General features: G+C 40.6%; 1 protein-coding gene across 6 annotated transcripts in view; it reads left to right on the top strand.

The window, feature by feature from the left end:
• Window positions 1–13,403, top strand: part of SLC41A2 (solute carrier family 41 member 2) — a 145,200-nt gene that overhangs the window by 54,255 nt on the left and 77,542 nt on the right. For all 6 annotated transcript variants that reach the window (XM_019961222.2, XM_019961228.2, XM_019961227.2 and 3 more), the window contains one exon: window positions 5,429–5,536. In XM_019961222.2, coding sequence (XP_019816781.1) covers window positions 5,429–5,536 — 108 coding nt within the window. The remainder of the gene's footprint in view (window positions 1–5,428; window positions 5,537–13,403) is intronic.

Genomic DNA, 13,403 nt, shown 5'->3' with positions numbered 1-13,403 from the left:
TTAGGCAGAACCCACTTGAAGACAGAGTCTAGGGTAAATACATAGTTCATTAACATAGCTTAAGACTAACATTTCCATAGGAAAAATGCATTGGGTGGGAGAGGGAGAGGGTGGGGAGATTTGGGAGAATGGCATTGAAACATGTATAATATCATGTATGAAACGAGTCGCCAGTCCAGGTTCGATGCACAATACTGGATGCTTGGGGCTGGTGCACTGGGATGACCCAGAGGGAGGGTATGGGGAGGGAGGTGGGAGGGGGGTTCAGGACGGGGAACACAGGTATACCTGTGGTGGATTCATTTCGGTATTTGGCAAAACTAATACAATATTGTAAAGTTTAAAAATAAAATAAAATTTAAAAAAGAAAAAGAAAAGATAAAAAAAAAAAAAATGAATTGCCAGTCCAGGTTCAATGCAGGATACAGGATGCTTGGGGCTGGTGCACTGGGATGACCCAGAGGGATGGTATGGGGAGGGAGGTGGGAGGGGGGTTCAGGACGGGGAACACGTGTATACCCGTGGCAGATTCATGTTGATTTATGGCAAAACCAATACAATATTGTAAAGTAAAATAATAATAATAAATAAAAATAAATAAATTTAAAAAAAAAGAAAAATGCATTGGTTAACTCAAGGTTTGAGAAAAGTTCAGTTCAGGTGGGCAATACAAAGAATGCTCAAACTACCCCACAATTGCTCTCATCTCACATGCTAGTAAAGTAATGCTCAAAATTCTCCAAGCCAGGCTTCAACAGTACATGAACTGGGAACTTCCAGATGTTCAAGCTGGATTTAGAAAAGGCAGAGGAACCAAAGACCAAATTGCCAACATCTGTTGGATCATCGAAAAAGCAAGAGAGTTCCAGAAAAACATCTATTTCTGCTTCATTGACTGTGGCCAAGCCTTTGACTGTATTGATCACAACAAACTGTGGAAAATTCTTACAGAAATGGGAATAGCAGACCACCTGACCTGCCTCTTGAGAATTCTGTATGCAGGTCAGGAAGCAACAGTTAGAACTGGACATGAAACAATGGACTGGTTCCAAACTGGGATAGGAGTATGTCAAGGCTGTATATTGTCACCCTACTTATTTAACTTCTATGCAGAGCTGCTGCTGCTGCTAAGTTGCTTCAGTTGTGTCCAACTCTGTGTGACCCCATAGACGGCAGCCCACCAGGCTCCCCCATCCCTGGGATTCTCCAGGCAAGAACACTGGAGTGGGTTGCCATTTCCTTCTGCAATGCATCATGCAAAATGCCAGGCTAGATGAAGCACAAGCTGGAATCAAGATTGCCAGGACAAATATCAATAACTTCAAATATGCAAATGACACCACCCTTATGGCAGAAAGTGAAGAAGAAGAACTAAAGAGCCTCCTGATGAAAGTGAAAGAAAGTGGAAAAGCTGGCTTCAAACTCAACATTTAAAAAATGAAGATCATGGCATCTGGTCCCATCAGTTCATGGCAAATAGATGGGGAAACAGTGGAAACAGTGAGAGACTTTATTTTCTTGGGCTCCAAAATCACTGCAGATGGTGACCAGCCATGAAATTAAAAGATGTTTACTCCTTGGAAGAAAAGTTATGACCAACCTAGACAGCTTATTTAAAAGCAGAGACATTACTTTGCCGACAAAGGTCCATCTAGTCAAAGCTATGGTTTTTCCAGTAGTCATGTATGGATGTGAGAGTTGGACTAAAAAGAAAGCTGAGCACCAAAGAATTGATGCTTTTGAACTGTGGTGTTGGAGAAGCCTCTTGAGAGTCCCTTGGACTGAAAGGAGATCCAGCCAGTCCATCCTAAAGGAAATCAGTCCTGAATATTCATTGGAAGGACTGATGCTGAAGCTGAAACTCCAATACTTAGGCCACCTGATGTGAAGAACTGACTCATTGGAAAAGACCCTGATGCTGGAAAAGACTGAAGGCAGGAGAAGAAGGGGACGACAGAGGATGAGATGGTTGGATGGCATCACCGACTCAGTGGAGATGAGTTTGAGGAGGCTCCAGGAGTGGGTGATGGACAGGGCGGCCTGGCGTGCTACAGTCCATGGGGTTGCAAAGAGTCGGACACGACTGAGTGACTGAAATCATTAACTAAGTTCAGGTGAAACCAGGTGTTGTCATGGCAACACAGAATTTTAAAAGAAACCTCTTTTTAAATTTTTATAGAGAAGGGGAAAAAATATAACACTAGTAGTTTGTTTCCTCTTGCCGCTAAAGAGAGAGAGAAAAAATGTCTGACACTTGCAGCCTATTTCCTCTGTTAGGAGACTGCTGGCCTTCCTGCCTGGGAATTAGTATCAGAATTCCAACCCAGATAATCTGATTGCAGAATCCCTCCCTTTGGCTACTGTACCATAGTGTTCCTCACTATTCTCATATTTCCCAATCTGTGTGGCTGGACCTTAGAGGCGCTGTGGTGTATATTAAATTTTTGAGGGAAACACGGTGACATCTCTTGGACATCACTACAGACCACTGGCTCGAGGTGGTTTAGCATTCAGCATTAGATCATACTGCATTTCTCTTGATGACATACCTCTGCAAAGCTAGATTTTCAACAGTGCTGGGAAAAAAAAGCAGGTGTCACACAAAAGTCAACATGGAACAAGAAATGAAGGCAGTGGTTTCCGGTTACAAGGTTTGAGAAGTTATGCAGTACCCAAGAGATACACACATCCCATTAGAAATTAATGTTGTTAGAGGACATAAAAATACAATATTTTCCTTCCAGTGTTTGTGTTATTTCTTTAGAAGGCTAAAGAATTGTTAGGGAATAAATACCTATTAAATTGTTTGGACCTAGCTGCTTGGCAGGACTGTTAGGTATTTCTTTTGACCAAAGGAAGCCATGAAAACATTTCTGAGATGCTTCGGGTGCTGTGAGCTGAGAAAGTTTGAGAACTTCAATAAGCACATGTGTGCAGGCTATAGAGAGAAGAACGCAGGATCTGTTGGGCACAAGGTAGGAAAGCAGTATGCGAAAGTTCTTATTGTTATATCAATGCTAAAGTGTAAGTGTTTTCATAGGAATTCTCACAGGAGCATTTGATTTTAATTACACTCGGAAAGGATGTTAGGAACCCAATGGACTGCATCCCAACAGATCCACAGATGGAGTGCATGTGACTCATAGAGAAATTTAAAATCATTGTATAGATAGGTGTCTTAAAATTATGACCTAGGTAAAACATATTCCTGAATTATGTCTAATCTGATAAAAATGCTATCTCATAAGTTTGTTGTGAAAATTAAATGATGAAGGCTAGAACAGTGACTGGCACATAACCAGCAATCAGTGAATGTTGACTGCTGTTCGTATTTATTATTATTATTGTCTGTTCTTGTTCGTTGTCATCATCACCGTCATCTCGGAAGGATGCATATCCCATTAGGACAGCAGAGTTCTTACCCAACATAAAACACAGGCAAAATTGTTTGGTAGTTTCTTTCATAGGTTAAGGAATCTGAGAGGTTTCTGGACCTCCAGTGCCTCTTTTAGCTCCATCCTTAATTGAATCCCTGGATGGATTCACTTGTGAATCCTTTGAACCAGGTTTTTACCAGAGACTGGTCTGACAAATATTTCCTGAACTCTCTTTAGTCCCTAGTTCAACATCTATTTGGAACAGCCTCTAGGGAAACTTTGGAGACAAATTAAAATTTCCTTTCACTTATCTGATAGATTTAAGTCTTTTCTCAACTGTATTGGTATTAGTGACAGGACTGTATTCTTGATATGTTTTGGCATAAATTAAGATTCTTAGTTACTAAAGTCTCATACTGGGACAATCACCTCTTAATAGCACTTGTGAAGTAGCATTTTGTGTTAGTTATTTGTATGGCATTTCCAGTTTATAAAGTGCTCTAATATCTCTTGTTTTCATTATTATGATATTTCTCCATAGGCTCAACAGGACAGATAGTATCTTCATTTCATGGTTGAAGAAGTTGAAATCAGAAAAGTACATAACTCATCAAAGATTAGACAGCCAGTTTGTGACAGATCCATGCCTTGATTTCCAGTTTCGTGCTCTTTATGATCCTGTGCTTTACAGCCTCTTGCCTCACATCCTAAAGTGGGGAGGGAGAACGTGGGACAACTCAGAACTTCTGGGGTCAATTTTAGGTCCCATCTTTTGGTCTTGGGAAAATCACTTTATCTGAATCTCTATTTCTTCATTTGTGAAGCTAGCTAATAATATTACTGTAATTTTTCTGTAGGTTGGTTATAATCAGTGTTGGAACCAAGATTCAAATACAGTTTATCTGGTTCTTGAATCTGTGCTCCTAATCACTAGTTACACTGACTTGGCATCATTAAGAGATAAAGTAGACTTTAAGAGTAACAGAGTTGGACTTAACTTGGTGGTCCAATGGTTAAGAATCTGCTTTACAGAAATGTGGAATTCAATCCCTGATGCAGGAACTAACATCCCACATGATGCTGGGCAATTAAGCTCATATACCAGAGTTAGAGAAAGTCTGTGTGCCACAACGAAGACCTAGGGCAGCCAAAAAAAAAAAAGATTGTGTAACAAGCTAGATATACTATGAGATACAATGACTTTATCAACTATTATTCCCAACTGTAACTGAGTCTTCTAAAGTAACTCAAGGCTTCAGAACTCTGGAAGTTGTTGTTCAGTCGCTAAGTCGTGTTTAACTGTTTGCAACCCCATGGACTGCAGCATGCCAAGCTTCCCTGTCCTTCCCTACATCCTGGTGTTTGCTCAAACTCATGTCCTGAGTCTATGATGCCATCCAGCCATCTCGTCCTCTATCGCCCTCTTCTTTTCTTGCCCTTAATCTTTCCCAGCATCAGGGTCTTTTCCAGTGAGTCTGCTCTTTGCATCAGGTGGCCAAACTATTGTAGCGTCAGCTTTAGCATCAGTCCTTCCAGTGAATATTCAGGATTGACTTCCCTTAGGATTGACTGGCTGGATCTCCTTGCAGTCCAAGGGACTCTCAAGAGTCTTCTCTAGTACCACAGTTTGAAAGCATCAGTTCTTTGGCACTCAGCCCTCTTTATGATCCAACTCTCACATCCATACATAACTACTGGAAAAACCATAGTTTTGACTATACAGACCTTTTGTCAGCAAAGTAATATCTGCTTTTTAATATGCCATCTAGGTTTGTCATAGCTTTTCTTCCAAGGAGCAAGCATCTTTTTATTTCATGGCTGCAGTCACCATTTGTAGTGATTTTGGAACCCAAGAAAGCAAAATCTGTCACTGTTTCCACTTTTCCCCTATCTATGGGAATGGGTTAAGCTGAATGTTCAATGATTAAATGACCTATGTAGTTACTTAAAACGTAGATGCAACATTGGGGGAAAAAAGCTGAAAATTTTGGAAATCTTTATTCTAAAGTGTTTTTAAAGCGTGTTGAAAATTATTTTTTTTTTCCTTGCAGCACTGGGAGGTGTTCAAAAAAGTAACAGAAGTTTTCATTTTAGTTCCTGCACTTCTTGGTCTCAAAGGGAACTTGGAAATGACACTGGCATCCAGATTATCCACTGCAGTAAGTTCATTCCTACCTCTAAGTATGTATATTTTCTACACATGTGCACACACACACGGATATATATGTGTGTGTGTGTGTCTGTGTCTCTTTGTGTGTATATATATCACATATGCTGTTCCTCTCTATTGAGGAGAACTTTTATGAGGAAAAAAAATTTTCTCCTCTCTCTACTGATAAGTTTCTGAACCTCAGGGCTATGCTAAGTAGTTATGCCTGTTATCATGTCCTGAAAGTTCCCTGGGCTGTCTGATTTGGGAATTACAGACCCTCCTTTACCCTGAGAAGAAGTAACATTCTTGCCTCCTTTCACTTCAGGGGATTCTGGCAGTCATCATCAGTGCTTAAGACATGGACAAGTCAGACACTGAGATTCTTTATGGTTTGATGGTTGGTTGATTGGCATTTAGATTTTCTGTGATTGTAAAAGTAATACATGCTTATTGTAAAAACTGAAGGAAAGGGAAAACGTATAAAGAAGAAAATTTAAAACTACCCTCAATTCTTTACCTAGACACAATCTCTATTACTATTTTGTTATAGATCCTTCTATACTTGGATAACTCTACTTACACATAGGTTTGGCATAATGTGATACACACACACACACACACTATATTCTTAAAAAAAAAAAACAGGAATCATACATATTCTCATTTATAATCTTTGATATCCATTTGAAGAGACATCATGATCATCTTTCCATATCAAGAAATGTGGACCTATGCCATTTTTATTGGCTGTGTGTTTTTCTGTTGTATAGCTCTACTGGGATTTAATCTGTTATTGAATATGTAGGGTCTTTTTAATGTTTACTGTTATGACTATTCTTGTATATACAGTTATATACTCTAATTTCTTTTGGGCAAATTCTAAGATGAAATTATTGTTCAGGGGAGGAAAAAAGCATACTCTTATGGCTTTAGCCACATACTAGAAAACAGTCATCCAGAAACATTAAACACTTTTAAAAATACTGCCACTAGCAGGGTTCTGAGTTTTTTTTTTTTAGTAGACAAAAAGGATTTTGTTTTCTTACTATAATATTCTTTGGGGGTTCCACCATCGTGGAACCAAATTATCATTAGTCCATGTAGCTAGTGAGGCTCACTTCAGTGAACCATCAGCCCATTGAACGTTACTGTTGTTGTTCAGTTGCTAAGTCATGTCTAACTCTTTGTGACCCTGTAGACTGTAGCACCCCGGGCTCCTCTGTCCTCCCCTGTATCATGGAGTTTGCTAAAATACATGTCCATTGAGTTGGTGATGCTGTCTAACCATCTCATCCTCTGCCACCCTCTTCTCCTTTGCCTTCAGTCTTTCCGTAGCATCAGGGTCTTTTCTAATGAGTTGGCTCTTTGCATCAGGTGGCCAAAGTATTGGAGCTTCAGCTTCAGCATCAGTCCTTCCAGTGAATATTCAGGGTTGATTTCCTTTAGGATTGACTGGTTTGATCTCCATGCAGTCCAAGGGACTCTCAAGAGTCTTTTCCAGCACCACATTGAATGTTAGCCCCAAATTAACTAAGCTGTCATTACTGATTGCAGTGCTGTTAGTATATGAGGTTTGTTTTTTCCTTTAAAGAAGATGCAGCCTATGAATCTGTCTGTGAACTAGGAAAAAACATTTGTGTATCTAAGGGTAATGAAGATGTGGAAGCTGAACAACTGTGTTTAGCTAGAAGCCCCCTTTTCCTCCTTCTCCCCTCTCCTCATTTTTCTCCAGGCAGCTCTGAGGTCCCTAAGTTTTCTTGAGTGAAACAGATGCTTGGAAAGGAAATGCATTAAGTAATGTTTTATTAACATTATTATTTGCTTTTTCAAGAACTGCTACATATACCCAATGGAAACTTCTAAGCCGTTTGCTTGTATATAAAAGGTCATATAGCCATACTCCATCCAGGCAATAATGAAGTGCTGAGTATTAGTGAGTTCTCATAATGTGCCGGGTTTCCCAGGTGGCACTAGTGATAAAGAACCCACCTGACAGTGCAGGAGACAGGAGATATGAGTTCGATCCCTGGGTCGGAAAGATCCCCTGGAGAAGAAAGTGGCAACCCAGTCCAATATTCTTGCCTAGAGAACCCCATGGACTGAGGAGCCTGGCAGGCTTATAGAGTTGGAAAGAGTCGGCATGACTAAAGGGACTTAACACGTACGCATAATGTGCCAGCACTGTGCTAACTGCTTTAGGATGTCTTATAACAAACCCTATGAGATAAACACTATTCCTGTTTTACAGAGGAGGAACTGAGGCTTTGAACAATTGAGTAACTTTCCTGAAGACACAGAGGTAGTATGTGGTGAAATAAGTCATATTCCAGAACTTTTCCTTTTACTTGTACAGGATAACTGTGTCTGAGTTTATAAAACCAGTAAATAAACACAATAGCAAAACCCTAATAATCTCCTTCTCCAGTGGACCACATTTTGTCAGACCTCTCCACCATGACTCGTCCGTCTTGAGTGGCTCCACATGGCATGGCTTAGTTTCATTGAGTTAGACAAGACTGTGGTCCGTGTGATCAGATTGGCCTGTTGTCTGTGATTGTGGTTTCAGTGTGTCTGCCCTCTGATGCCCTCTCTCAGTGCCTACCATCTTACTTGGGTTTCTCTTACCTTGGATGTGGGGTATCTCTTAACGGCTGCTCCAGCAAAGCTCAGCTGCTGCTCCTTACCTTAGGCCTGGGGTAGCTCCTGTCAGCCGCTGCCCCTGGCCTCGGGCCTGGGGTAGCTCTTCTCAGCCACACCAGAAAAACATCTATTTCAGCTTTATTGACTATGCCAAAGCCTTTGACTGTGTGGATCACAATAAACTGTGGAAAATTCTAAAAGAGATGGGAATACCAGACCACCTGACCTGCCTCTTGAGAAACCTGTATTCAGGTCAGGAAGCAACAGTTAGAACTGGACATGGAACAACAGACTGGTTCCAAATAGGAAAAGGAGTATGTCAAGGCTGCATATTGTCACCCTGCTTATTTAACTTATATGCAGAGTACATCATGAGACGCTCTGGGCTGGAGGAAACACAAGCTGGAATCAAGATTGCTGGGAGAAATATCAATAACCTCAGATATGCAGATGACACCACCCTTATGGCAGAAAGTGAAGAAGAACTAAAGAGCCTCTTGATGAAAGCGAAAGAGGAGAGTGAAAAAGTTGGCTTAAAGTTCAACATTCAGAAAACTAAGATCATGGCATCTGGTCCCATCACTTCATGGCAAATAGATGGGGAAACAGTGGAAACAATGGCTGACTTTATTTTTATGGGCTCCAAAAATCACTGCAGATGGTGATTGCAGCCATGAAATTAAAAGATGCTTACTCCTTGGAAGGAAAGTTATGACCAACCTAGACAGCATATTAAAAAGCAGAGACATTACTTTGCCAACAAAGGTCCATCTAGTCAGATCAGATCAGATCAGTTGCTCAGTCGTGTCTGACTCTTTGCGACCCCATGAATCGCAGCACACCAGGCCTCCCTGTCCATCACCAACTCCCAGAGTTCACTGAGACTCACGTCCATCGAGTCAGTGATGCCATCCAGCCATCTCATCCTCTGTCGTCCCCTTCTCCTCTTGCCCCCAATCCCTCCCAGCATCAGAGTCTTTTCCAATGAGTCAACTCTTCACATGAGGTGGCCAAAGTACTGGCGTCTAGTCAAGGCTATGGTTTTTCCAGTAGTCATGTATGGATGTGAGAGTTGGACTAAAAAGAAAGCTGAGTGCCAAAGAATTGATGCTGTTGAACTGTGGTGTTGGAGAAGACTCTTGAGAGTCCCTTGGACTGCAAGGAGATCAGTAGTCCATCCTAAAGCAGATCAGTCCTGGGTGTTCATTGGAAGGAATGATGTTGAAGCTGAAACTCCAATACTTTGGCCACCTGATGGGAAGAGCTGACTCATTTGAAAAGACCCTGATGCTGGCAAAGATTGAGGGCAGGAGGAGAAGGGACGACAGAGGATGAGATGGTTGGATGGCATCACCAACTCGATGGACATGGGTTTGGGTGGACTCCGGGAGTTGGTGATGGACAGGGAGGCCTGGTGTGCTGCCATTCATGGGGTCGCAAAGAGTCGGACACGACTGAGCAACTGAACTTAACTGAACTGAATGATCTCCTCCTCTACATTGTAAAAATGCTCTCCTATGGTCTTGGTCTTAGTACCACTATACTATATCTGGGGTATGTATGTTTTAAAACTTAACTTTTTATATTAAAAAATATTATTTGTAAATATAACCCTGTGGCTTATCTCTGTAGTTAGTTGAAGTTAATATACAGAGGTATCAGTTGGAACCAAACCACATAGAATTACTTTGTAAATTCACTTTAGTCTAGTCTTTAATTTTACATTATTGAGTAGTAAAAGAACTGGAGAATAATAGAAGCTGGAGTTCCTTAGATTTGAACATAAAAGTTCAGAATGACCCTGAAACATCTTGTGCCATAAAGTAAAGAAATGCTAGAAGAAACAAACAAAGAATGATAGGTAATGATGAAAGGGTAATGTACAAACCAGATCTGGGACAATTTGAGCAACAAAATAAATAATGATATTTCCAAATTATAACTCATAGCACTAGATAAGAATCCATGAGTTTGCAGATGAATAACAAGGCAGGCATGGTCTCTGCTATGGTAGAATTTACATAAATAATTTCAGATATTGGTAGAGGCATTAAAGAACATAAAACAGGGTAATGTGATGAAGGGTGATTCACAAGAGCTGTTTTATATTAGGTGGTTAGGGACAAATTCTCTCAGGTGGTGTGTAAGCTGGAAAATGGAAAGTGAAAGTCTCTCGGTCGTGTCTGACTCTTTGTGACCCAATGGACTATACAGTCCATGGAATTCTCCAGGCCAGAATACTGATGTGGGTAGTCTTCCCCACTGGGTGGGGATCTTCCCACCCCAGGATCAAATACAGGTCTCACACATTGTGGGTGGATTCTTTACCAGTTGAGCCACCAGGGAAGCCCAAGAATACTGGAGTGGGTAGTCAATCCCTTCTCCAGGGATCTTCCCGACCCAGGAATCGAACTGGGGTCTCCTGCATTGCAGGTGGATTCTTTACCAGCTGAGCTACCAAGGAACCTGAATGATAAAAGTGAGTCAGGCATATCAAAATCTGGGAAAAGACCATTCCAGTTTACTATTGTATCTGATCAGTATAATGATGTCAGTGTAATAGTATCAGATGTTTAAAGGCATTCTGTACAGATTGACTTTCACAGTTGAGCCTGGGGCAGGAATAAAAACAGAGGCCCATGTAGCCATATGTGCACTTAGTTTAAAATTATACAACAAGCTTACACATTAAAAAAAACTCCATCTTTCCACCTTTACAAATGTTTCCTCTGACAATCTGAAAGTCCAGCATCAAATTTATACTTCTTGGACTCCTTGGGTTCTGTTTTGGAACACAGTGTTGTGGAAGGAGCCAGTTCCTGGTCTGAGCCCTGCCCCACTTCATTCCCCACCCTTGGCTCTATGGTCTGCACTGTGGGAGACCTCACACATCCCTCAGACCTCACATCCATCTACACCCTCAACAGCCAGCCAGCCTCTGAGCACTCCTGGGTTTAGGCATGCACCAGAGGTGGCATGGCCTGTCTTCAGGAGGATTGGCTTCAGGAAGAGGCCCTGGAATTGGACTCAAGGCCGTTTGGTCATGGACTTCTACTGTCCTAGGTATCTGAAGTGTGGCTTAGAATGGGATGAGGCACAGGTGTTGAGTGGGCACACTGCTTGGGTCCCATGCACTCTTCACCCTGTTGAAAGGGGCACGGCTAATGGAGGACCAAAGTGGGGCCTTCTAAGCTATGGTTCTCAAAGCTGGAGTCCCTCTTACAGATTCAAAACTTCTGGCCTAAGGAAAATTACATGACATAGAAGGGATTTCAAAGCTGCCTTGTGATGTACTTCAGTAAGATATAAAAACAAGGGGGGAAAGTTATATATTAAGAAGGATTGCTTGGATAAAATAGCCTTACTAGTACACACTGAAGGCAACAGTCTCAGGACTTACTAATAATCAGTGATTGCTTACAGAAAAGCAGTTCTTTTATTGGAAACATCTTAAGTACCCAAATGGATGCACCTTGAGTATACAAATTATTCTTACATGATCTCTATCCTACTATCCTGCTCTTGAGAAGGGACTAAAAGTGTCATGAATTCAATAAAAGCTGAGATACCAATGAAATTTCATTACTTTTTTGATGTCTTGGAAGCCAGACACATCACTCCATTGTTACACTTTGAAAAGATCCAAAATTTAAACGCAGATTTTTCTCAAGTGATCATGTGAAGCAGTAAGTATGTGTAAAATATTAAAATTTAAAAATGTGTTAAGGCAACATTCCTTTGACTCTGAAAATATTTAGAAAGCATCATCATGAAGCAATATACAAAATTTCAGTTTATGGAATTATTTCAATGAAAATGCATCATTACTATTAACCAAAACATCAAACCTGGAAATTAAAGAGTATAGAAGTCCTTTATCAATTATATTTCTTTTCCTGTTTAGGAGAGAAAGCCTAATAATTTGATAACACCATCATTCTCAGCAGTATCTAGACTGGCAAAACTAGCCAAAAACAATCTTGATTCTCTAATGACTTCATTTGAAAGTGGGCATCTGCATAGTATTACAGCTATGAAGTATAATGGCCACAAGATCAGTCTAGCAGCCCTCAGTGCTAAGAAATTATTTCTAAAAAATTTAGAAATAAAATAAGATTTTTGGGCTCCCCAGTTGGTGGCTCAGTGGTAAAGAATCTGCCTGCAGTGTAAGAGACACAGGTTCAGTCTCTGGGCTGGGAAGATCCTCTGGAGAAGGAAATGGCAACCCACTCCAGTATTCTTGCCTGGAAAATCCCATGGACAGAGGAGTCTGATGGGCTACAGTCCATGGGGTGCAAAAGAGTAGGACACAGCTGAGTGACTAAACAACAACAGCAGCAATAAGATTTTTAAAATTTCATTAAATTTCACATTTGTTCTAATATTCCAGAAGTTCATCGTGTAATGGTGACATTGCTGTCAGCTGAATATTGTTTTTTAACATTTGGCATCCAACTGGAATGTGTGGCATGTGTTTAAAAGCTACTATATCTTGAACTTTTGTCTTAAAAAACAACAGTATGTTTATGTAGTTTTACTAGTTATGTAGTTTTCCGAGTTAGTGAAATTACATGTGTTTAATCTTCCATCTTTTCCCAGTGATCCACACTTGTAACTGTCTTAAGAGCTGGTAGGTTACCTAGATAGAACTCATTCCAAAAGGGTTTTTGGCAGGAGATGTGAATAAAGAAGAGTTCTTGAAAAACAAGAGTGTCAACATTTAAGGGAAAAGAAAGTTATTAGAATGAGAGTTAAAAGATGGTTTTACTTTCATTTTGCTAGAAAATGAACTTCGTTCTGATGAATATAGTTAGGCATACAAACATTTAAGCAGCTTGATAAGTTTGCCAGGAAAATTGAAATTTTGACTAACTTACCACAAAAAATATATTTCTAAAAGTGACATTATTGAGCATTACCCAGCATTTGTTTAGATTCAAATAATAGATTAAACATACCAATCCACTTTAAAATAGGCCATGCTGTAGGGAATCTGATTAAAAAAGAATATGCTGCAAGTTAAATTGTTTAATTTGATCATGTATTACCATTAAGGGGCTTCCCAGGTGGTGCTAGTGGTAAAGAACCCACCTGCCAATGTACGAGACATAAGAGACGTGGGTTTGATGCCTGGGTGAGGAAGATCCCCTGAAGGAGGGCATGGCAACCCACTCCAGTATTCTTGCCTGGAGAGTCCCATGGACAGAGGAGCCTGGCAGGCTGCAGCCCATGGT

The sequence above is a fragment of the Bos indicus genome, chromosome 5 (genome assembly GCF_029378745.1).
Source record: "Bos indicus isolate NIAB-ARS_2022 breed Sahiwal x Tharparkar chromosome 5, NIAB-ARS_B.indTharparkar_mat_pri_1.0, whole genome shotgun sequence".
In the NCBI taxonomy this organism is placed as follows: Eukaryota; Metazoa; Chordata; class Mammalia; order Artiodactyla; family Bovidae; genus Bos; species Bos indicus.
The sequence above is the reverse complement of the archived record's forward strand: the minus strand, read 5'-3'. Positions and strand labels throughout refer to the sequence as shown.